Here is a 22,059-nt window from a genome sequence, read left to right as displayed (position 1 = left end):
TTCCGTAGGTTTGTAATCGAATCATGAACAAAATTTATTTTTGTATTTGTTTTATTTTCTAAATTTAAACAGACATTCGAGTCAGGACTGTGTTATTTCAAACATAAGCCAAATTTACAAAATTAATTTAAAAAAAAATCTATGAGTTTTCGTAAAATTTTCAATTGGTCATTTCATTAAAAAACAAATTGTGTTTTCATAACTTTTTTCTTTAGGTTTTGCATTCTTTCAAACAACTTTTTTTTTCAAAAATTTTCAAAAAATAATTTTTGTAGGTTTTTGCAATCATCTAATCAATGAAAGGTCTGTCAAAATCAGAAGAGGTTCTTTAAATTTATTTTTGAATGTTTTTGGCACATTTTCCAGCGACATGTTTTGGCTAATAGAACGAACAGTTGTTGTTGAAATTTTATTGATAAATGTAGGGGAGATAGAGCCAAAAAAATCAACTCATTTCATGAAAAATCAATATTTGTATTCATAGTTTTTAATGTTAAAAAATCTTTTATTGCAATTGTTTGAAAAAAATGTTCAAATTATTTATAAACATGTATCGCTATATTAATTATATCAAAAATTTAGCATAAATGAGTGTTTTCGTCAAATTTAAATCAAATTTCTCAGTTCTCTATTTTTAAAACAAAGATGGCGGTCAATCACATTCAATCAGAGCACGCGTTTAGCGCCATATTTATGCACTGCTAATTGGCCGCGTCAAAAGCTTTTTCAGGAGCTTGTGGTTTTAATTAACCTTTTTGCATGCCTGATGGCACTTGACAGCTAAACCACCCTTGGTTTTAAAGAAGCATGCGATAAAACCGTTTGGCATGACATTGCCATTGGGTTTTCAAGACTCTCTTAAAAATTTCATATAACCTTATTGAAAGCCATTTAGCTTTTATTGTCACAAGGTTTTATGTCCGAGGCATAAAACCCTGTTAGAACCTATGAATTAGCTCTTGCTTATTGGTTGCAATGAATGCCCAAATAAAACTTCTTAGCAATCAAGATGCTACCATAAAACCGTAATAAAACTAGGTAATGGCTAGTTGGTTTAAAAATGTAACTTGGGTCACTTCATGTAGAAAATTCAATTTTTAATCCAAATCTGTTATAATATTTAAGTTTTGGAACGGTTTTGATATCTTACGAAACATATCTTTCGAAAAACAAATGTGACGTTGCAACGCCGTATTTTTTTTTTTGGCAAAGGTAGTTCTTCAAAGAAAACTAGCAGCTTGAAAACATTCCTGTCTATATATTTTAAGTTTTTGCATTTGGGATTTTTATTTTCCTGGAAATTCCTTTTTTAATGAATTTGAAAAAGGCAGTTTCCACATTAATATCATTCATAAATTCATTGATTTTTTTTTTCATTTATTTCTGTGAGATTTTGTTTTGAATACAAAAAAGACGAGGTGCAGTTCAAATATATAGAAAAAAATATACTTTGATGTTAAATGCGGCCCAAAATAAATAAAAACAATCCCTGTGATTTTTACAGCAAAAACAACTTTCGCCGAAATGTCACAAATTCCATTCGACCATTTATCAATTCGAACTTTTTTACTTATCTGCAACAAAAACAACAGATTGTCACAAAAAAAGTAATTCAAATGAGATATGTTCTCAAGCCATATTGCAATCTTTTGTTGTGTAACTTGCCAAATGTCTGTTAAAAATCGAGGCAAAGAATTAAGCTCAAAATTAAAATGCTTTAGTTTTTTTTAAGGACACCCTTTTTGTTATATCTAACGTGAATTTCAAACTCAACACGGCTACACATGACACTTAAAAAACGACATGACACTTACCATTTTCAAAAAACATCGATATCCACCGATAACAACTTATTTTCTGCAACGAAAATATCCTTTTCTCTTCATTATTTGCCATCCTAACCATCACTTATTTGCACTAAATTTGATTAGTTTCGATTTCTGTTTTGATTATGTCAACAATAACATCAAGCAAACAAGTTTGTTTTTGTTGTTGTTTTGTTTCTGTGTACTCTGCCTCAGTGACACGTGTTAATGGATTTCTCTCTCTCTGTGTGTGTATGTACGTTTGTTGAGTCTTTCTCCAGTCTCCCCTTTTCATAATTGACAAAAGTTTTTGCGCTCCTGCTCGCTCTGCCCCCCCCTTTTTTTCCGGCTGGGTGATATTTTGTGTTTTTACGATTCCGAAATTGTTACTTTCGTGTTCCAAATTTGGCGAGATAAAATTTAGGTTAGATAATTTTTCGGGTTTTTTTCTCTTTCTTCAGTTTGTTTGGTTCCAGGTAGCAAAAAGATTTCATCAGTAGAAAAGTAGCATTTCTTTCGCCCTCTCTCTCTCTAGCTTGTCTGAAGTGTGTTTACCTTGCTTTTAGTTGATATTTAGTATTGGTCAGTACAGATTTTTGTTTTGTAAGTGTAATATTTTGGTATTAAACTTAAATTCGATGTTTTGACATCCCTCCTCCTCCTCCCGCGGGGTTTCAGCTTTGGGATGCACAATAGATTTCTGAAAGTTCCACTAACTGCTAGAAGCTTCTTTCGTGTTTCCCATTTGTAGGTAATTCTCCATCCTTAACTTGTTGGTTAGAATATGGTTTTTCATTCAGCCCTTTTCCAATCGCTGCTTCGTTTTTCGAGTAAAGTTTACAAATATTTGTTTTGCGCGAGCTGTGTGTGTGTGTTTCTGTGTTTGGATAATGTTTAATGAACCAATGTAGTTGGTTGTTTTTCGATTAGCACTACAAATGTTGGGATATTTTCTTCTTTTTTTACGCTTCCTAGGAGAGGGGAAATGTTATTTGAGAGTTGATTTTTTAGAGATGCTTTGTTTGTTTAGTTATCATAACCAATTTACGCTAGGATATTCATGTGGATTTAAGTTGTCGCTTTTTAATGTTATCGAACAGAGGGTTTTGTATATTTCGTTTATAAACTCTTCTAAAATTGATACAAACGTGTTCTCAAACAGTGTGGTAAGTTTAGACTTTTATGTCACGAGTATTTGCGTACAGAAATTGGTTGTGTATGTTTTCGCATATTTGTGGTATGAGATTGGACATCTTTCATTTTTCCACTTTGTCAGTTAACAGCCATAATTTGTATAAGATTTGAATTATTCGTGAGATTAGATAAATGATTTTGATGCGAGAAGAAAAAATGTGAATATCTTGTGACGCATGAGTGATTGATATTGCTAAATTTATCAATGCAAGTGAAAATGTTGCGGATTGCGGCAAAACAAACAAAATATTTTCTTACAGATATTCGATTTCAAACAGATTCGAACAGAAGGCCCTTTTTCACGTATCGAAAGTTTGCCGGGTTTGTTGACTTTGTGTTTCCTTAAAAAGCACTTCCATAAACTCGAAACGAGGCAGGAATGCTTACCACACCCTAATCATGAAATTTCTTCATAAAATTTGAAGTGTTTTTTGATATTTGAAAAAAACTAGGCCAATAACATTTTACGTTATTTATATCAAGATTTATTATTCGTCGTTATATTTTTTATTTTTTTGTTATTGGATTGTTATTGTAATAACAGACTTATAAAATTTGAGTTATTCTTCGAACAAATATTTGTTATTCTTTTTTGTTATTTTAACAACTAATCCGATCATCCCAATAACAGTTGGAGGTATTCTTTCATAACAAAAAAATGTTATTCCAACGTTGTTTTGGCTTTCAACCAATATCAGACCGATAACAAATTTTGTTATGATAACATAAACTGTTATTAAACCCTTATGCAAAAATTAATTTTTCATGAAGATTCCATAACATTTTTTTTTTAAACGTCCAATCAAGCTCATGTTCGGAATTTGAGCTCAGTATTCATACCGGGAACAAGCTCCTGAATGCCAGCCAACAAGTCATTTTTGTTACATCCTAATCTATACATCCCTAAACCAGTATTTTAAGCAGCATTTGAAGTGTCATGTTGTTCAATCATATTTTGGCCGTCCTTATTCTTTTTGCTGAGACAGATTTTGTTTAACCTTGGAGAGCCTTTACAGGGCTCCAGAAAGCTCAAAAGTTAAATGTTAGGCTTTGAAAGCAAAAATAGCTGATAACTAGAAACAATGAACCGAAAAAGTATGTTTCCTGATACAAAATCGTATGGAAAATTTATTTTACTTGGGCAGCCTTCCCCTTCAATGGAAGTCGAAAAGTCAAATTTGAACCACACTCCTAGTAATTATAATCTTTAATATTTTGGTGCAGCAATTGTAAAAGTTTTTTTTCCTTTTTGAAAATCTGAAACACTGATGATGAGTTTTAGTAAAACTTTTCAAATTGAAAGAATCATTTTGACTTTGAAAATAAGGCCAAAACCATCTCAAATGTTATTCTATTGGAGGTTGTAGCTCGTTTAGTAATTTTCCAATCACCAAATTTCAAAAATACTATCAGAAGCTTTCCGGCTTCAATGAGAAAATTGAGCTTACTTTTCTTACCAGAAACAAATTTTAAATGCAAACAGTAACAAGAGTTTTAAGCCCAACCTTTTGACCCTGTGGGCGAGATTTGTTTTTTTTTTTCTGAAGTGTTAACCGGCTTGATAGTTTTGAAATGTACTTTTATTATTTTTTTAAATCATCAGACCGTATTACTGGAATGTTGATTAAAAAATATATATTAAAGAATTGCTGGTCAACAATTAAAAAATTGAAATTTGGAAGGTTGAAATTTCGTTCGTTGAATTTTACATCCATTTTGAGTAATTTTACATAAAAAAACGTTACTTAATCCAACTTTAGGTGGTTGGTGCCTTCCTCTCATTCATAAAGATAATACACTACACAGCCTCAAAAAAGTGTATATATAACACTTAATTTTATCAAAATATCTGAGATCCGGCCTAAATCAAAAGTGTAATAAAAACACTAAAGTGGTTATAACTATTGATAGGGTTGCCAGATCTTCAATCTTATGGACGCGTTAGAAAGGTCTTTTGATTACCCATCCAACGATGGGAGCATGACAGATCCGGATAACGTTTTCATCAAAATATCTGATATCCGGCCTCTAAAAAGTGTATAAATAACACTTAAGTGCTTATAACCTTTGATAGGGTTGTCAGATCTTCAACGTTTTGGGCTCGTTGGATAGGTCTTTTTAATGCCTTCTTAAATTTCTAATTTGATTTCTAATTTGTTATAGAAACATAAGGGGTTTGCTTAAAAACATCACGAGTTATCGCGATTCTACGAAAAAAAGTTTTGAAAAAGTTACTTTATGCGTTTCTCTTTGTTTCGTCGTCCGTGTCTGTCGCGGGAGACCATGAATGGCCATGATCAACGGCGATCAGCTTTTTCAAAACTTTTTTCGTAGAATCGCGATAACTCATGCAAATCCCTTATGTTTATTTATCAACTTTTTTTTCTGCATTTTCTGCACTACAACTTTGTTGAACATTGTTATACTCTAAAAAATAACCCTGCAAAGTTAGAAATAACACGAAATTTTAAAGTGAAAATTTTTGTATTAAGTGATTCGAAAAGTACATTAAATTTCCCATAAAATGACATTTTCTAAAAAAAATTACAGTTGAGTAACTGAAAATGGCTGAGTTTAAAAAACTTTTTAAGTGTTTTTTTCGATGAAAAATACGTTTTTTTCCGGAATTCTGAGTACGCCATCAAATCGGGCGTCTAATTTTACATTAAAGTCTCTTTTACACCAAATTTCTATCTCATCACCGTTTCAGGCTGCAAATTATTGAAAAAAACCTCTTTTTTCGCATGTTCAACAATTGAAGGGGTCGTACCGACCCTCCGTCACGAGATAACAAAAAACGGACCTCGGATTCGTGATCAGGGACAAAAGTTACCCCTTAGGACAAAGTTTCACGCAAATCGAAGAGGGGTCGGGGCAACTGCTGTGTGAGTTGGCGGAGAAATACCCAAAAACGTTACTCAATCCACCTTGAAGCGGTTGGTGCCTTCCCCACATTAATATACTTTTAAAAGGGTTGTCAGATTTTCAATCTACTGTGGTCATTGGAATGGTCTTTTGATTACGCATCGAACGATGGTTCGCGTGACAGATCCGGACACCATTTTCATCAAAATAACTGAGATCCGGCCTCCAAGAAGTGTACAAATAACACTCAGTATCTAACTGATAGCTCTTGATAGGGTTGTCAGATCTTCCAAAAATCACAATTTTAAAATCTCCCGAACTTTAGCCAAAATAGTTTTTTTAGCAAATGCTTTTAACAAATACTTTTCTATACTTCATAATACTAACTAGGGTCTTTTAGGACCCCAAGACGGATCGAATGAGACCAACCCGAGCAGACGGAAATATCGTGGGAATAACATTTTTTGATATTTGAAAATACTAGTTCAATAACATTTTATGTTATTTATAACAAGATTTGTTATTCGTCGTTATGATTTTTTTGTTATTGGATTGTTATTGTAATAACAGACTAATAACATTTTTAGTTATTCTTCGAACAAATCTTTGTTATTATTCTTTGTTATTTTAACAACTAATCCGATCATCCCAATAACAGTTGGAGGTATTCTACCATAACAAAAAATGTTATTCCAAAGTTGATTTGGCTTTCAACCAATATCAGACTAATAACAAATTTTGTTATGATAACATAATCTGTTATTAAACCCTTATGCAAAAATGGATTTTTCAAGAAGATTCCATAACACTTTCTGTTATTTTAACAGTATTTCGTCAGTTGTGTGCTATCTTGTGACAACGACCATTTAGTACTTTTCGAGAAAATCGATTTTTAAAGTTTGTTGGTAAATAATTTCAAAATTATGAATGATAGAGCCAAACTTTTTGAAGCAATCGGTTCGTATACTATCGCTTAACAAACGCTCCAAGTTTCAACTAATTTGGTTACACCAGTTAAAAGATACAGTAAATAATGTAAACAAAAATCTGAAAAGCACGTGTCACAAGTGTGTTTCGAAAGTAAAATTGTACTACGTGTCACAAGTGTGCACAGAATTCCCATACAAACTAAAATAGGCTTAAATCAATAGTTTAACCGACTTAATCAGTATATTTTCAAAAACAAAAGGTTGCATTGCCTTTAGAAAGTATGTGTGTACATAAATTTGTGAAAAACAAGAAAAATTTTCCACATTTTCCAACAACATGTATGACGTGTCACAAGTGTGCACGATCATTTTGATGATAAATTGGTCTATGTCACAAGTGTGTATTGCGATATCCGGGAAACGGAAGCGAGTTTCCAAAATCGGGTTAAAGCATCTTGTAGTGTTTGTTAAGTATAGCAAAACGTCATCATTAACTCATTTTCGACCAAAATGGTCTATGTCACAAGATAGCACACAGCTGACGATTTGTTATTGAAATGGCATGAATTTTGTTATTACCGTCTGCCCGGGAAAACGTTCCAAATCGGTTCGGGAGATAATCTAAAGTGAGGAAGGTAAAAAAAGCCGAAAAAATACTTTTCAAGATTGGATGGTGTAAAATGGTATTTGGTTACAACCTTTGTCTATACTTTTGAAAAAGTAATCTAGAATTGTAAGGACGCCCCCTCCCGGGCAGACGGTCATAACAAGATTCATGCCATTTCAATAAAAAATACTGTTAAATTAACCTAAAGTGTTATCAAATATTATTGCAAAATCCATTTTTGCATAAGAGTTTAATAACAGTTTATGTTATCATAACAAAATTTGTTGTTGGTCTGATATTGGTTGAAGGCCAAAACAACCTGGGAATATTTTTTTTGTTATGGAAAAATAACTCCAACTGTTATTAGGATGATCGGACGAGTTGGTAAAATAACAAAAAAGATTAACAAAGACTTATTAATCTGTTATTACAATAACAATCCGATAACAAAAAAATCATAACGGCGAATAACAAAACTTGTTATGAATAACATAAAATGTTATTGGCCTAGTATTTTCAAATAACAAAAAAAAAATGTTACTCCCACGTTATTTCCGTCTGCTCGGGCAACCGTACTCATTCCAATACTTTTACAGCAGTGTTACTATCGAAATCTTACCTGTTTCGCCTCATTTCCTGCCATCAATGTGACGTGCCATTTTGTTCTCTTTTTTATTATTGACAGTTTCTTGAAATTTTCCATGGACTTTTGAACTGATAAGCCGTACCGGCCCACACGCATTACCCTCGGGCTAGAATCAGCTTGAAAAATTCCAGCGAAAAAAAGAGCGAACCAAAAACAGAACAATTCTAAGCGAAACATGAAACGGACCATGCAAATGCAATGAAAACGAGTTCAGCGAAATGACGATGGGGGTGAAACGAATGAATGTTTTTTTTTTTTTGTGTGTGTCACAACCAAAAGGAGATTTGTTTCTTTCGACTTCAAACCAAAAAAAAAATGAGGCGAAATGACGTGACATGAAGGGTATGGAAAAAATAATGGCAAATAAAAACTCGATGAGTGTAATTACTGTACTGTTTTTTTCTCTCATTTCATTTATTACTAATGTTTTTTCTCTCTTCTGCTTCCTCAACATGTAAAACGTGTTCAATCAATTACAACGACATGCTCAGTGAATGCGTGTGTAAGTGTTTTTTTTTGCTTCTCCTTTTACGCTAACTAAGCTTGCATTTCCTCCAAATCAATCGCTTACGTTTTCCTCTAACTTTAAGGTACATACATAAATAAAATACGGATGAAAAAACGGGAGGGGCGTGTGTGTGTGTTAGTGTAAAATATCTAGTTTTCTAAAAAAAAAGGTTTACAATAAATTAAAAACAAAAAAAACGAAGTCTAACCACTAACAAAACCCCATCAATTTTTACATTTTGACGAGAGATATCAACAAAAAGGAAAACCGCTCTGCACTTGTAATTGACGATTGCACTGGTGCGCGTGAAAGTGTGAAGTTGCGTGTTTGTGTGTGTGTGTAAAAAGTGTAAGTGATTTCGTTATTGTCGTTGGTCGGTCGGAAATTCAATCGGTTTCGGCAAATGAGACAACGGATAAGAATCGCTTGGCCACAACACAACAGTTTTGTTTTCTTCTTTGCTTGTATTTTGTTTTGTTTATTGTTAAACTCTTGTGTTCTCTGAGAAACGAATCGACGAAGCAGTCTCTGTAACTTTGAACCAGTTACGAACTAACACGATTTGCTTGTTTTGCTTTTTTTGTTTTTTATCCTAGCATTTTTTTTTTGTTTTCAATAGCAACAGTTGATTTATTCGTTAATTATATGCTTTCCTATATATGCTGTGTGTTTTGTTTTGTTGATTTTTTGTTTGTTTAATGTTGGTGATTACATAGCGTTTGCTTCTTTTTTTTTATTTTGCTGGTGATTTTTGTTTTTGTTTAGTTTCCATTATTTGCACTAATGTATAAGAGAGGTTAATAAACATGCGTGTTGTGTTTACAAGAGTTGGATTTTGCATTTGAGGATCGCCCGAAGCCTCCCATACTGTGTCGTCTCCTTCCTTGGGTTTAATTTGTGTCGGGAGAGACCCCAGGTTCGGTTAAAAATGTTCACGAGGGATGAAACTCATCCGAAACTGTCGCGCTTTCCAGCCCATTTTTTGTTACGGTCACAACTCCCCTTTGTTTTGTAAGTGTGTTTGTGTTACGTTTCGTTTATATAAATATATATTCCTTTTAACAACGTGCTCACTTTGCAGTTTGCCTTAATTTCACCGCCGTTACTTCTCTCTCTCTCTCAAAACATATAAAGATTAGGTTGCGCTAATAAATTCTCTCTTGTAAATGGTTTATATTTCCGTTCTGCCTCGAAATTCTTCCTTCTTCCTATCCATTCTGTTTCCTTGTTTCCCTTTCTCCTCGCATTTCCTTAAAAGTAGCATTTCTCTAAAATTTGTTTTAATCCTTTCTTGCACAATTTCGGTATGTATAATAATATTTTATCTTCTGTATAATATAATAGATTAACTTAGCACAAACTACGACGCTCTAAATACTATCTCAGCCATTGGTTTTGCCGTCGCACGCAGCCATTTTCTCACTCTTTAAAAATACTCACACTCACAATCACACTAGAACACACAAAATACAACGCTCACACACAGATACACAGATTAGACAAAGGCCCAGCACTCGAGCGTTTTGATGACAAAGTCCTCCTGCGGGGCGAGCGGCTCGTTCGAGTAGGTGCTGCAGTGCTGCGACCGGCCCTGGTTGAGATCGCCGTCCAGCCACAGGCCGAATTTGCCGCTGCGAAAAGAAAGAAAACAACGTTTAGTTTGTGTGTCAATTCTTCGTCATTTGTTCAGGTTTTATTTTAAAGTCGATTGGTGTACTTGGAGGTGGGTCAAGGAGTGCTCACCACTTTTTGACATATTTCGAACAATTGAAATGCCATTCTTCAAAGCGAAAGGGAAAACGATTGATCCAAGTAGGCTTAGAAATATAGGCATCTTCAGTTTCAAAGAAATTAAAAACTGTCCTTCGCGAGTAAAAATCGGACACGACGCAAACCTGCTTTGATAAATTCCTAACGTTTGTCATGACCACAACAAACGATGCTGAATACTCTCAATTCTGTTCTTTCTAATTGGCTCAGACAGATTCCAAAAACAAATGTGATTGCTGCTTTTTAATTTAATTTTATCAACAAGGTTGTTAACGATAACATTATCGTGGCTCGATAACGAAAATGATAGTTCTACCGTTATCGATGGAACGATAATCTTTCGTTATTTCGATTATTCTATCCGCGATAATGAACGATAATTATTTTTTTTAAATCTTTCTAAAGTCGACTTAATTCAACCATATCATGTTAAATTTCCAATGCTTTCACTAAAAATATATTATATGAAAATCTAGTAAGTTTCAAAGTAAAGTATGTACTCAAAATTGTCACAAAAACCATATTTTTTCGAAAGTTCTAAAATTTTCATAATTTTCAATATGGGTATCAAACAAAGCGAAATTTTGTATGCTTTTTTCACTTAATTATAGTTTTTTTTTTTGTTAAATACTAAAATTTTCACAAAATACCGTATTTTGCTCCGTTTAAAAGCCATATTGCAAATTTTGAAATTTGTGTATTTTCGAAAAAATACGGTAATTTGTGAAAATTTTGGTACATATTTAAAAAAAAATAACTCTAATAAATTGATACAGATATTGCATATTTAAAAAATTAGAGTATTTTAGAAAAATACGATATTTTGTGATTTTTTTTTATATTTAAAAAAAAAGCTTAAATAAACGGAAAAACCATACCCATATTGAAAATTATTAAAATTTTAGTACTTTCAAAAAAAATACTGACACATTCTCCGGCAATGTACACCTTAGGATGCAACTTTGAAAAGCGTGTATGAGCTATTTGGATATTTTTCCTCGATTCTAGACTACTTGAAGCTTCAAAAATCATGGTTTTCATTAATTGATCATTTGAATATCATTTAGTACAAGCTGGTTAAGTTATGCATCAATTCGTGATAAAATCATCGTTTTAAAACATTTTTCTAAAAACTCCTGGTTTTCAGCGAAATAAAATCCAAAAATTATTCTTTTGATTGCAATTTGTAGGTTTTTATTTGTACTAAACGGAAATGTTATGGATTTGCAGTTTACTTTATGTTAAGTATTTTTTAAACCTAGTGTAAGTTCACCATTTTATTGCGTTGCAACGTCACGAAAAAGGGACATTCAATCATTTTGATATTTCGGATGCTCTTTGTACTTGGAAAGAGCTTTCAAATGCAACCTAGAGCAACTTAATTGATTGTCTAGATCCAAAGTTACAACAGGTTTAAGTTTGCGTTGCAACGTCACGAAATTTTAAATCATTTTGTTCACAAGGCAAAAAAGGTGCATGCGTAGTTGGTTGTTGAAGATAAAAGGGTACTAAATATTATATATTATTTATATAATGTTTCCGAGCATATTTACAGAAGATTTGTACATGGGTCATTCACAAATTCCGTCACTTAAGTTTGTATGCAACTCGAAAAAAAAGTATTTTATGAAACTTGTTGAACAAATCAAAATAGACCGATGTTCAAAATGGGTAAAAATTCTAAAACTTTCAAAAAAGTAATCACGTGGTTACTGGATGTCCCCTTTATGATAAACTGATTTACGTGAGGGTTCATTCTAATACAACGCAGTAATTTTTTTATCCCACACCCTTATGTAAGTCAAATTACAGTGAAAATCATTAAACAATAAAAATCACGTGATTTGATTGTTTTTTTTTTACAAACTTTTGTCACTCTGTTGTTGGACGAACCCTTACTTAAATAAGTTGTATGCAACGTTTAGTTGTTCGCAATTAAAAATGTTATGTTGCGCGGGTAAACAGTTTGATTATGTCCTCAAATTTAATTTAAAAAGCACAAAAGTCAACAAAATAGATGCAGATCACCCCTTAGGGGCCATCAACAAACGAAATGGGCACTTTATTTATAAATTTCAGCCCTCCTGAAAACTTGAAGCTCCTTACCTCTCTTCTAAAACTTCTACGTGTTTTATAAATTGCCCAAAACCATTAAAATATTAAGGGAGCGTTCTTGCATTACGTAACAAAACAAAATATTTTTTTTAGGCCCCCTCCACCCCCTGGTAATACATTTCCGATACATTTTTTTGTATAAATCCTCGAACCCTCCCCCCTCCCCCTTGATATAACGCCGTTACGTAATTCATGGACGTCCCGTTACATAGATAGAGGACGGGAGAGGGGGAGGGGGGGGGGGTTTGTCCTTCGTGATAATGGAATAATACAAAAAAAAATTATTTTGAAAACGCTTTGGAAAACTTCGTAAATCGTACTGCTACTGTGAAAGCGGTATATGGGGAGGGGGGGGGGGGGTCTAACATGGGCGGGCCAATCAATTCACATGTCCTTGTACTGTCTATTAATGTCTTATAATAAAATCTTAACCTACAGTTGTTCAGCCTAACAAAAACTATGAACTAAAATTTCGTGACGTTGCAACGCAACGAAAAACCCTGTTTTCAAAAACAAAGCGTTGCAACGTCACGAAATGTAAGTGGTCTTTAAAAATCGAGGTTTAATTTTTTCGAAAAACTAATGATTGCATTCGATTTGTTGGCCAATCTTATACTAAAAATGGAAGAAGAACTCCAAATTTGCCGTTTAACAGAGCAGAGTTAATGGCGAAACATGAATTGGGTCAGGATTGAGAAAAAGTCACGCGTTGCAACGTCACGCTACATATTCCCCTCTCAAAAATAGAATATTCGCTTAAAAAAAAGTTTCAACATTGTTTCTTATAGGAAATTTAATGTACTTTCCGAATCTGTAATAACACATGTACCTTTTCAATGTAATTTTTGAGTTACAGCCGAAATACTGAAAAAAGAAAAGTCAAAGCGTTGCAACGTCATGGCGGAATGTGTCTACTGTATTTTGTGAAAATTGCACTATTTTCCAAATAAAAATCTATTAATTTGAAAAAGCAAACAAAATTTCGCTTCGTTTGATATTTATGTTGCATATTTTAAAAATTTGAGTTTTTTAGAAAAATACGGTATTCTGTGAAAATTTAAGCAGGAGAAATATACCATTTCTCAGCATATTTCTGTTAAGGGCCATCAGCACTTTGATCAAGAATTACAGCTTATATGGAGTGTTTTTGACTGTTCCAAACTAATAAATAGCGGTAATTTGTGAAAATTTTAGAATTAAAAAATAAACATCTAATAAAGTGAAAAAAGCAAAAAAAAATCGCTTTGTTTAGTACCCATATTGCATATTTTGAAAATTTGAGTACTTTCAAAAAGATACGGTAATTTGTGAAAAATTTAGTACAATTTTTCAGAAAAACAACTCTTAAAAATTTTAAAAGTAAAGAAAATTTCGCTTCGTTTGGTAACCATTTTAAAAATTTTAGTAATTTCAAAAAAATCGGTATTTTGTGAAAACTTTAGCATATTACAAAAATACTTTAATAAAGTGAAAAAAATCACTTCGTTGGAACTTTGGAAATTAACTCATACCAAATATTAGCCAACTACGATCAATTGCAGATGAGTAAACCGTGCATTGAAGTGTGCCCCAGTGGTGGTCCGAACAACATTAACAATCATAAAATTGCTCGCATTTTCTTGAAACTTGATGAAATCCAATTCTCTTTGTTGCATTTTAAAAGGTCTTTTGACTACCAAATGTGCCATAAAGATCCGGGATTGGTTTGAATTTTTGTTACAGCTTTTATATTTTTAAAACGCCAATATCTTTTTGCAATACCCTTGAACGACCTTACTCCCTTAGACCAAAAGCAAGGGCTTTCTCATAGTTTTACAGCCAACAAGAACGGAGCTTTTTAGGCTCAATTATGACATATTGGAGATCCTTGGGATTTTCCACGAATGTGTGAAATATTGGAGTTGTAAATTTGATTGGCTAATTGATCACTTAGAATGAATTGAAATATTTTTAACAATTTGTCGAAAAAGGGGTGGAACAAGTATTCGCCTGCTTGATACATCATTTAATGTATTGATCACAGAATTATCAAATCTGGATTTTTTTTAAATGTGTTTTATTTTTTATGTCAAATCACCTATATTCAGCTAGTGGTGAGTTTGTTACTCGATTGAAGCCCCAAAATAACTATCTTGGCCATAAACTAATCCGTAATCTATAACCAGTAACAAAACGCCCTCGAGTAAGCTTACAAATTTATGTCATTTAATGATCAGCAAGATTTAATTGTATGCACATTTTATCAAATTTTCTATCTTGCAGCACCATTCCGCATCACTTTGGTTGCCTACACATGCACCCACAAGAAGAGAGCGCAACCGCTTCACGAAAATCGCCAAATTCATCTTTTTTTCACTTGATCTTACTTTTGACAGTGCTTTCAATATAAAATTCCTTCCAACTGCCGCAAAATTATTTTTTGCACGTGTTTTGTTTTTTTTTTCATTTGAAAAATCGCTCACACAGTCATTGACTTCTCTCTAGAAATACATTCGCTCAGAGAAAATGTCGTTTGACATCCTACCGAGATTCCGATCATCTCATGCAAGCAAAATGCTATAAAAACTTACTTACTTCGCTGCCATAAAAGCTTAGACTAACGAGCTTTTTGCTGCCACCTATTGGACAATTGAAGAACCATACCAAAAAGCACTGTGGCGAAAGATCCGGCCTACGTCATCCTATCGTAAGCCGGAACATTTGCAATTTTAAAAACGTTAAGTTTGATCAAACAATCATCAATCTTTATCAGGTTATGGGCCAAGCTTTAACCAATTAGATCTACCTTTGTTTGAAGAAAAGTTTTACGACTACACCCAAACGAAAAATATATCTCAAAATCTGCAACAGTGGATTTGCTGCAGAAAATGTTATATTTTATTACATTTTTTGCACCAAGCCCATAGATCATTTTTGCCCGCGTGTAAACACGTCAGCGATCTGCAGTTCTCACCAACACATCGAATGCTGGCGCGTCCCCGAGCAACACTCTAGAGAGAACATTATGTTCGCGCTCTGTCCCTCTTAATTCGTCAAGCGTCCATGGCGCGGTGGTAGCGTGTCGGATCAGCCACCTAGAAGTTGATGGTTCAATCCTCGTTCTGTTAAGATTTTTTTTTCTGCAATACAATCAATCTGCCGTCGGTAATGTCGATAATTGTCGGTAACGGGCAAAAATGTCATACCCCAATATCGCAAAAAATGCATGAGGACAGTTTTCATGCAGATTCTGATATACTTTCATGCTGCCATGCATCAAAATCATGCGACCGCCGGTTGGGTGCAGACTCCGAAGTTCGATTATCCGATGGCTTGTTAGGAATCATGGACAAAAAACTATATTCTCACTTTTAAATCAAGCTCGAGTTCTGCGAGTCAAATCAAAATGGTTGATTTTAATTCCTGTTCAATTTCCATTTTCTCTTTATTTCACACCCAAAGGAAAAATATATCTCAAAATCTGCAACATTGGATTTGCTGCAGAAAATGTCACATTTTATAACATTTTTTGCAGCAAGCCCGTAGATCATTTTTGCCCGCGTGTAAACATTTCAGCGATCTGCAGTTCTCACCAACACATATAATGCTGGCCCGTCCCCTAGCAACACTCCAAAGAGAAGCATATGTTGGTGCTCTTTCACTCACTTTTCATCAAGCGTCCATGGCGCGGTGGTAGCGTGTCGGATCAATAACCAAGAAGTTGGTGGTTCAATCCTCGTTCTGCTAAGTGTTTTTTTTTTTGTGAAATACAACCAAAAAGCCGTCGGTAATGTCGATAATTGTCGGTAACGGGCAAAAATGTCATACTCCTATATCGCAAAAAATGCATGAGGACAGATTTCATGCAGATTCTGATATACTTTCATGCCACCATGCATCACAATCATGCGACTGCCAGTTGGGTGTACGATATGTCTAATGAGAGGGGTACTCTCGGGCAACTGCCCTACACGGCGTTGCAAGTTCGTGAGTCCTTCAAACGACGGCGGCGAACGAAGCATCCATTGGAGGAGGCATGTGCCGTCGACTTGCTAGACACCGAAGGTGGAGGAGACCTTCAGGAAGCAGCTGAACAAGGACACTGAAGCTCTGGACGAAATTGTGATGGCCATCAACAATGATGTCCTCAATTGCATCATCGGAGCGTCATGTGCGTAGGAGGCCATGGATATTCTGACCCGCGAGTTTCCGAAGGAAGGCTGGCTTGTGACAACAAAATGGGCCTTCTAAGGGACTTCGTCCAAACCATACTGATAATGTCACACGGCAATGCTAGGCTGGAAAAAAACCTCAGGAATGCCTCAAGGAGCAAAGTTTGGTGGCTCAGAGAGTGGTGTACGAAAGTGTTCAAATCTCCGGCGTGGCGCTGATCCAACACGCTCGAAAGGGAATGTTATCTGGTGGTAGTCACGAAAAACTTGCCCTCCTCTACGACATTTTACAACTTCCGATGAATAAAGGTGGCAGCGGTGAGAACCAAAAAAAGCAGAAAAAATGAAATCAAGAAGTTCGTCGGATGGACGCAACCAAATGTTCGTCGATGAAGCGGAATGTTTAGAAGATCCTTTTTCGAGTTAAACAGTGGAAAAGCAACAAGAGCGTTCACCTAAAATCGGCTAACAGTGTTCACGAATACATTAAAATGAGATTGGGAGGCATCAACTACAATGACCAGATTATTGCATCTGCCAACCAATGTGCGATTTTAGATAACTAGGATCAAGTATGCTGATCGCCGAGTATTGCTTTACTTCTAAAAAATTGTATTTATCCTAGATACTTGAAGTTCACGTCTGTGTTAGGGAAGCGCACTTTGGTTGGTAATGATTTAATTCAGAGATTTGACGTTAACGTCGGTGTTTGTGAAGCGCAAATTTGGGTTTGTAAATTCGGTGCCTTTTTTTTAAGTTGTGTTTAAACACCCCATTGTTTCAACAGTTAAAATACGTTGTCAGTTAGAAAATAAATCAAAATACTCACTCCCCAGCGCCGATCGCCAGGCTCTCCGGGTTGCCCTTGATGAAGTAGAGGTTCTCCCCGCTCCAGTGGAACACCTTGAAGTGGGGGTTGAATTTGTACAGCAGCGACTCGCCCGTGCCGTAAAAGTGGTCCGACACATGCAGCGAGCAGGACGTCAGCGCGCCAAATACCTAAAATCGATGACCAATAATTAGTTATTTGAAATTCACTCTTCAAAGCAATGACATCGTACATTGTGGTCCGTATCTTCGATGACTATCAGGATGGGGCTCTCGAGCTTGTGCATCTTCCGGTACAGCGAGTTCAGCGAGAAGCCGTGCAGGGACGTGCTGAAGACGAGCGACCACGAGTAGCCCTCGGCGCGGGCCGGCAGGTGTGCGCACAGCTTTTCACTAAGGGGAAAAAGGGGAGGGAAAACGAAATGTTTAGTTGACTAGTTTAGAGTATCAGTTGAGCAAGAAGGTTTTTATCACGCAAGTTTTGCCAAATAAATTGCTATAACAGTGGAAATCGACGAAATGGATGGAAACAAGACCGAATCCTTAATCTTCCATAAGAATCACCCCTCTTACTAAATAGCTAAAATTTAGTGTCGATAATTCGAAAAAATAAACTTAATTTTAGTTCAGAAAAACTTTCTAGAAGGTGAGTTTAAAAGTGAAAAATAAATAAATTATATTTATTAAAATACCACTCTTATTTCAAGTGAAAACTGCACCCACTAATCCTTAACCAGTTGAGCTCAAATTTTCAGGCAAGCTTCTAGGGCAATAATAATAATACAGTCGACTCTCTGGCTGTCAATATCCAAGGGACCGTCGAGGAAGAGAAGCATCAGATTACAGAACGATGCAAAATGAAGACTCGATTGGAATTTACTTTTTCTTGATAACCAGCTATGGGAGAGAATCATGGCAACGTCCAGCAAACAAAAACAAACAAATGTCAAACACCCTTCAAAGCTTCGTTTCTCAAAGAAAAATGTCTATGCAAGCCATGAGAAAGTGAAATTATTGACAACCGGAAAAGTTTTCAAAAGCAAAAAGAATCCAAGGGACCGTCGAGGAAGAGATCCTTCAAGCAAGAGCAAGCTTCCCATGCGCCAGTGCCAACGCACACCGCGGGTTTGGTTTTCTAGCTTCGGTACGTGCCTGAACCCATTTATGTATTGGTATCTTGGTACATCGTACCAGCGCACCACGACACTCTCGGCTCGCCCCATCGGTTTTGTGTCTGGCACTCACCCATGGCATGAACCCAGCGTGCCGTGGTACGTGTCGTGGTATTGAACCCGTTTTGTACCGCCAGCGCGTACCACGACACGTACCTCGGCTCGTAACGAGTGAAGCACCTTGGCTCATATACCGGGTTCATGCCATGGGTGAGTGCCAGACACAAAACCGACGCGGCGAACTGAGAGTGTCGTGGTGCGCTGGTACGATGAACCAAAATACCCTCGGTTCGTGTGAGTCGGGTACGGGTGTAAACCGAACAAAGCAGGCGCAAAGCAAACCCGAGGTACAAGCGAACCGTGTGTACCGCACGGTGCAGGGAAGCTTGAGCAAGAGAAAATATCGAGGAATGAAGAGAATCGAAGAATGCAGTTTAAAGGGACTGAAGAATTCATCGGTACATGGAGAAATATTGATATCGAGAAGATCGATAGCCAGAGAGTCGACTGTAATAATACTTGAAAATGCCGGTTGATGCGCTCGAAAATAAACACTTTTGTCTTTTTCATATATCCGTGGACCACGCTACTAAGTAGCCTGTAATTTTTAACTGACGTTATCTCGGAAACTTTTGGTCCGATTTTCACTGTTAAAAAATGAAAATTTGGCGAAACTTTCTGATCTTTTCGATAAAATTAATTTAATTTTTTTTAAGTCATGCTTTGCTTTTGAAAATGTCCACAAATAGATAATTTTCCTAATTTTACCTTAAAGACCAAATTATATATTTTTAAAATATATTTTTAAGGATCGGAAAATGAATTGATCATTTTTTAACATTGTACCAATAATTTCCGAGATATCGTCAGTTGAAACTTACAAGCCAATTAAGTGACGCTTGGATACAATCACTTTAATAGATTCGAATTCTTTGTTAGACTGTATCTCACAAACTAATTGCCCGATTTTCAATGTTTCAGAGAGAAAATTGTAGTTCTGGGTTTGCTTTTCTTTCAAGAAGTATTTTTAAAAAGCAAAAAACGAAAAAAAATTTAAAAATTATCCCTAAAAGTAGCTTTAACATGAAAACGATAAATTTTATCAAAAAACGAAAGTAAAAAAATCCTAGTTTGGGAATTTAACTTTTAGTTAATGATTTTTACTGTCATAAAATTATTTTTATCAGGTCCTTTTCGGTACTGGAACCTGGTTAGGACCAAGTCGGCTTATGTTTTTTTTATATTTTTTTTTATTTTATTTTTTTTTTATCTTAGCTAAGAGTAATTACCGAGAATCTTGTGTGTTAAAGTTAGTGTCGAAAAGCTAAATTTATTTGCAATTTAATCCAGTGTATTTCTGAAGTAAATAAACTATCAAAAACGTTACTTAATCCACCTTTAGGTGGTTGGTGCCTTCCTCACATTCATAAAGTGAATACACTACACAGCCTCAAAATAGTGTATAAATAACACTTACTTTATCAAAATATCTGAGATCCGGCCCTAAAAAATGTGTAATAAAAACACTACTGATAAAAACAGTACTGATAAGTTTTCAGTTATCAGTGATAACTTTTGATAGGGTTGTCAGAATTTCAATGTTTTGGACTCTTTGGAAAGATCTCTTGATTACCCATCCAAAGATAGGTTGCATAATAGACCCGGACAACGTTTTCGTCAAAATATGTGAGATCCGGCCTCTAAAAAGTGTATAAATAACACTTAAGTACTAATAACTTTTGATAGAGTAATCAGATCTTCAATGTTTTGGTTTCGTTGGAAAGGTCTCTCAAATACCTTTCTAAAAATGTATAGCATGACGGGTTTTCTTACTAAAACCACTCTTTTTACAATCTTGCAAACTTTAGTCAAAATCGTTTTTTTAGCATAACTTTTGAAGTACTTTACTAAACATAATGGTATGAAAATATGACCTATGGGACCTAAAGACGGATCTAAAAACACAGATCCGGACAAAATCGGTCAAGCCAGTTCCGAGAAAAGTGAGTGATACGTCCATCCACACACACAGACATTTGCTCATTTGCTGGTGATTCTGAGTCGATATGTATACGTGAAGGTGGGTCTACGAGGCCTATCCAAGAAGTTCGTTTTTCGAGTGATTTTATAGCCTTTCCTCAATAGGTGAGGAAGGCAAAACAATTTAACCTTATCTTCGTTATGCACTATTTTAAACACTCATTCTTTTTAAATACCAAAAAATAATGTAAATTGGGTGCGAAAAAGAAAAAAAGCCTTTTCCATTTTGGAACATTAAATATTTTCAAAAGTACAACGATTCTTAAACAACTATTTAACAAATATCTGTAATATTTAATTGCGAAAAGACATACCAATTTTAACCCTCTACTGCCCAAATTTTTTTTTCGAAGATTTTTATTTTTCCCGTGTTCAGGAGGTCATTTTGAGCAACTTTTGTTCTACGAAAAACTTCACTTCTCTTGTTTTATGTTTTTCTTGTTTTATTTTTAGTATTTTAATTTTCATTTATCTTGTTTAGTTTATGTTTGTTTTTGGTAGTATTTGGCCTATTCTAACACCTCCTATCATTACATTTTGCCTATCTAATTTTTTCATGTTTTTATAGTCACTTTTTCAATTTTTTACTTGTTTTTCACTTTTTCTGCTATAGAATGACACCATTATCATTTATATTGTAAACAAATGCGTAGAGGCATAGTCTGGGACACTACAAAAATTACTGCATACTTATTTTTACTTAAAATATAGGAAATAATAGTAAAAAACACAGCCAAAGTTGACCCCTAAAAAAATTACATTTTTAAAAACAATGGCAAAGTCACATAAAACAAGTAAAACTTCCAACCCTAAAATTTTCTAAAATTTCAAGAGTTCTTCTTTCCAATGCATTTTAAAGATTAAAAATTGGTTGAAAAATTGATTTTTGGCGATTTTTCAGATCGAAGCCCGTCTAAAGGCGGGGTTAGGTTGTAGAGGGTTAAAACAAAACCTATACCCAACTTAAAAATAAAAAATGTCGATTTGTCAGTCAAATTCTCGACATTTTCCTGGTTTTTCCCCCGAGGTGGCCACACTGCTTCTAAAAAGATTATTTTGAACGTCATGAAGTGTTTAATTTTGTAACTTTTGCCCTTTAATTCAATAATTTATATTAGGAAGATAAAGAAACTTAAACTTGGCTTGAAATCAAGTTTTCAGGAACTTCACTAAAAACACTCAAAATTAAAAAACAGGGTATTTTTTTAATACTCAAATATTAAATACTAAAGTTTAACAATTTTTTTTTTAATTTGTCTCGTAGGTATCGCCCAAAACAATGTTTTCAACTATATTTTTTTTTAAATTCTTAAGTTTTCATCAAATACAGCATTAATAATAACACCACGCAGAATAATAAGGCATATTTGAATCAACAAAACGTTTTGTTGATTTGAAAATCAAGATTTTTGTTGAATCAACGCTAAAC

The 22,059-nt window shown here is 34.6% G+C and overlaps 1 protein-coding gene and 1 long non-coding RNA gene across 24 annotated transcripts in view; one reads left to right on the top strand and one right to left on the bottom strand.

The window, feature by feature from the left end:
• The window catches only part of LOC128093335 (uncharacterized), a 77,484-nt gene extending 67,813 nt beyond the window's left edge, over positions 1 to 9,671 (top strand). Inside the window, exon 2 of the long non-coding RNA XR_008212419.1 lies at positions 7,410 to 9,671. This is a non-coding gene — a long non-coding RNA (uncharacterized LOC128093335). The remainder of the gene's footprint in view (positions 1 to 7,409) is intronic.
• The window catches only part of LOC120422105 (TLD domain-containing protein 2), a 418,926-nt gene continuing 405,581 nt past the window's right edge, over positions 8,715 to 22,059 (bottom strand). For all 23 annotated transcript variants that reach the window (XM_052709791.1, XM_052709792.1, XM_052709789.1 and 20 more), the window contains 3 exons: positions 17,652 to 17,811; positions 17,420 to 17,589; positions 8,715 to 10,185 (listed from right to left, as the gene is read on the bottom strand). In XM_052709791.1, the coding sequence (XP_052565751.1) occupies positions 10,050 to 10,185; positions 17,420 to 17,589; positions 17,652 to 17,811 (466 nt within the window). In that variant the 3' untranslated portion in view covers positions 8,715 to 10,049. The remainder of the gene's footprint in view (positions 10,186 to 17,419; positions 17,590 to 17,651; positions 17,812 to 22,059) is intronic.

This window comes from Culex pipiens, chromosome 3 (genome assembly GCF_016801865.2).
Source record: "Culex pipiens pallens isolate TS chromosome 3, TS_CPP_V2, whole genome shotgun sequence".
NCBI classification, from domain to species: domain Eukaryota; kingdom Metazoa; phylum Arthropoda; class Insecta; order Diptera; family Culicidae; genus Culex; species Culex pipiens.
The sequence above is the reverse complement of the archived record's forward strand: the minus strand, read 5'-3'. Positions and strand labels throughout refer to the sequence as shown.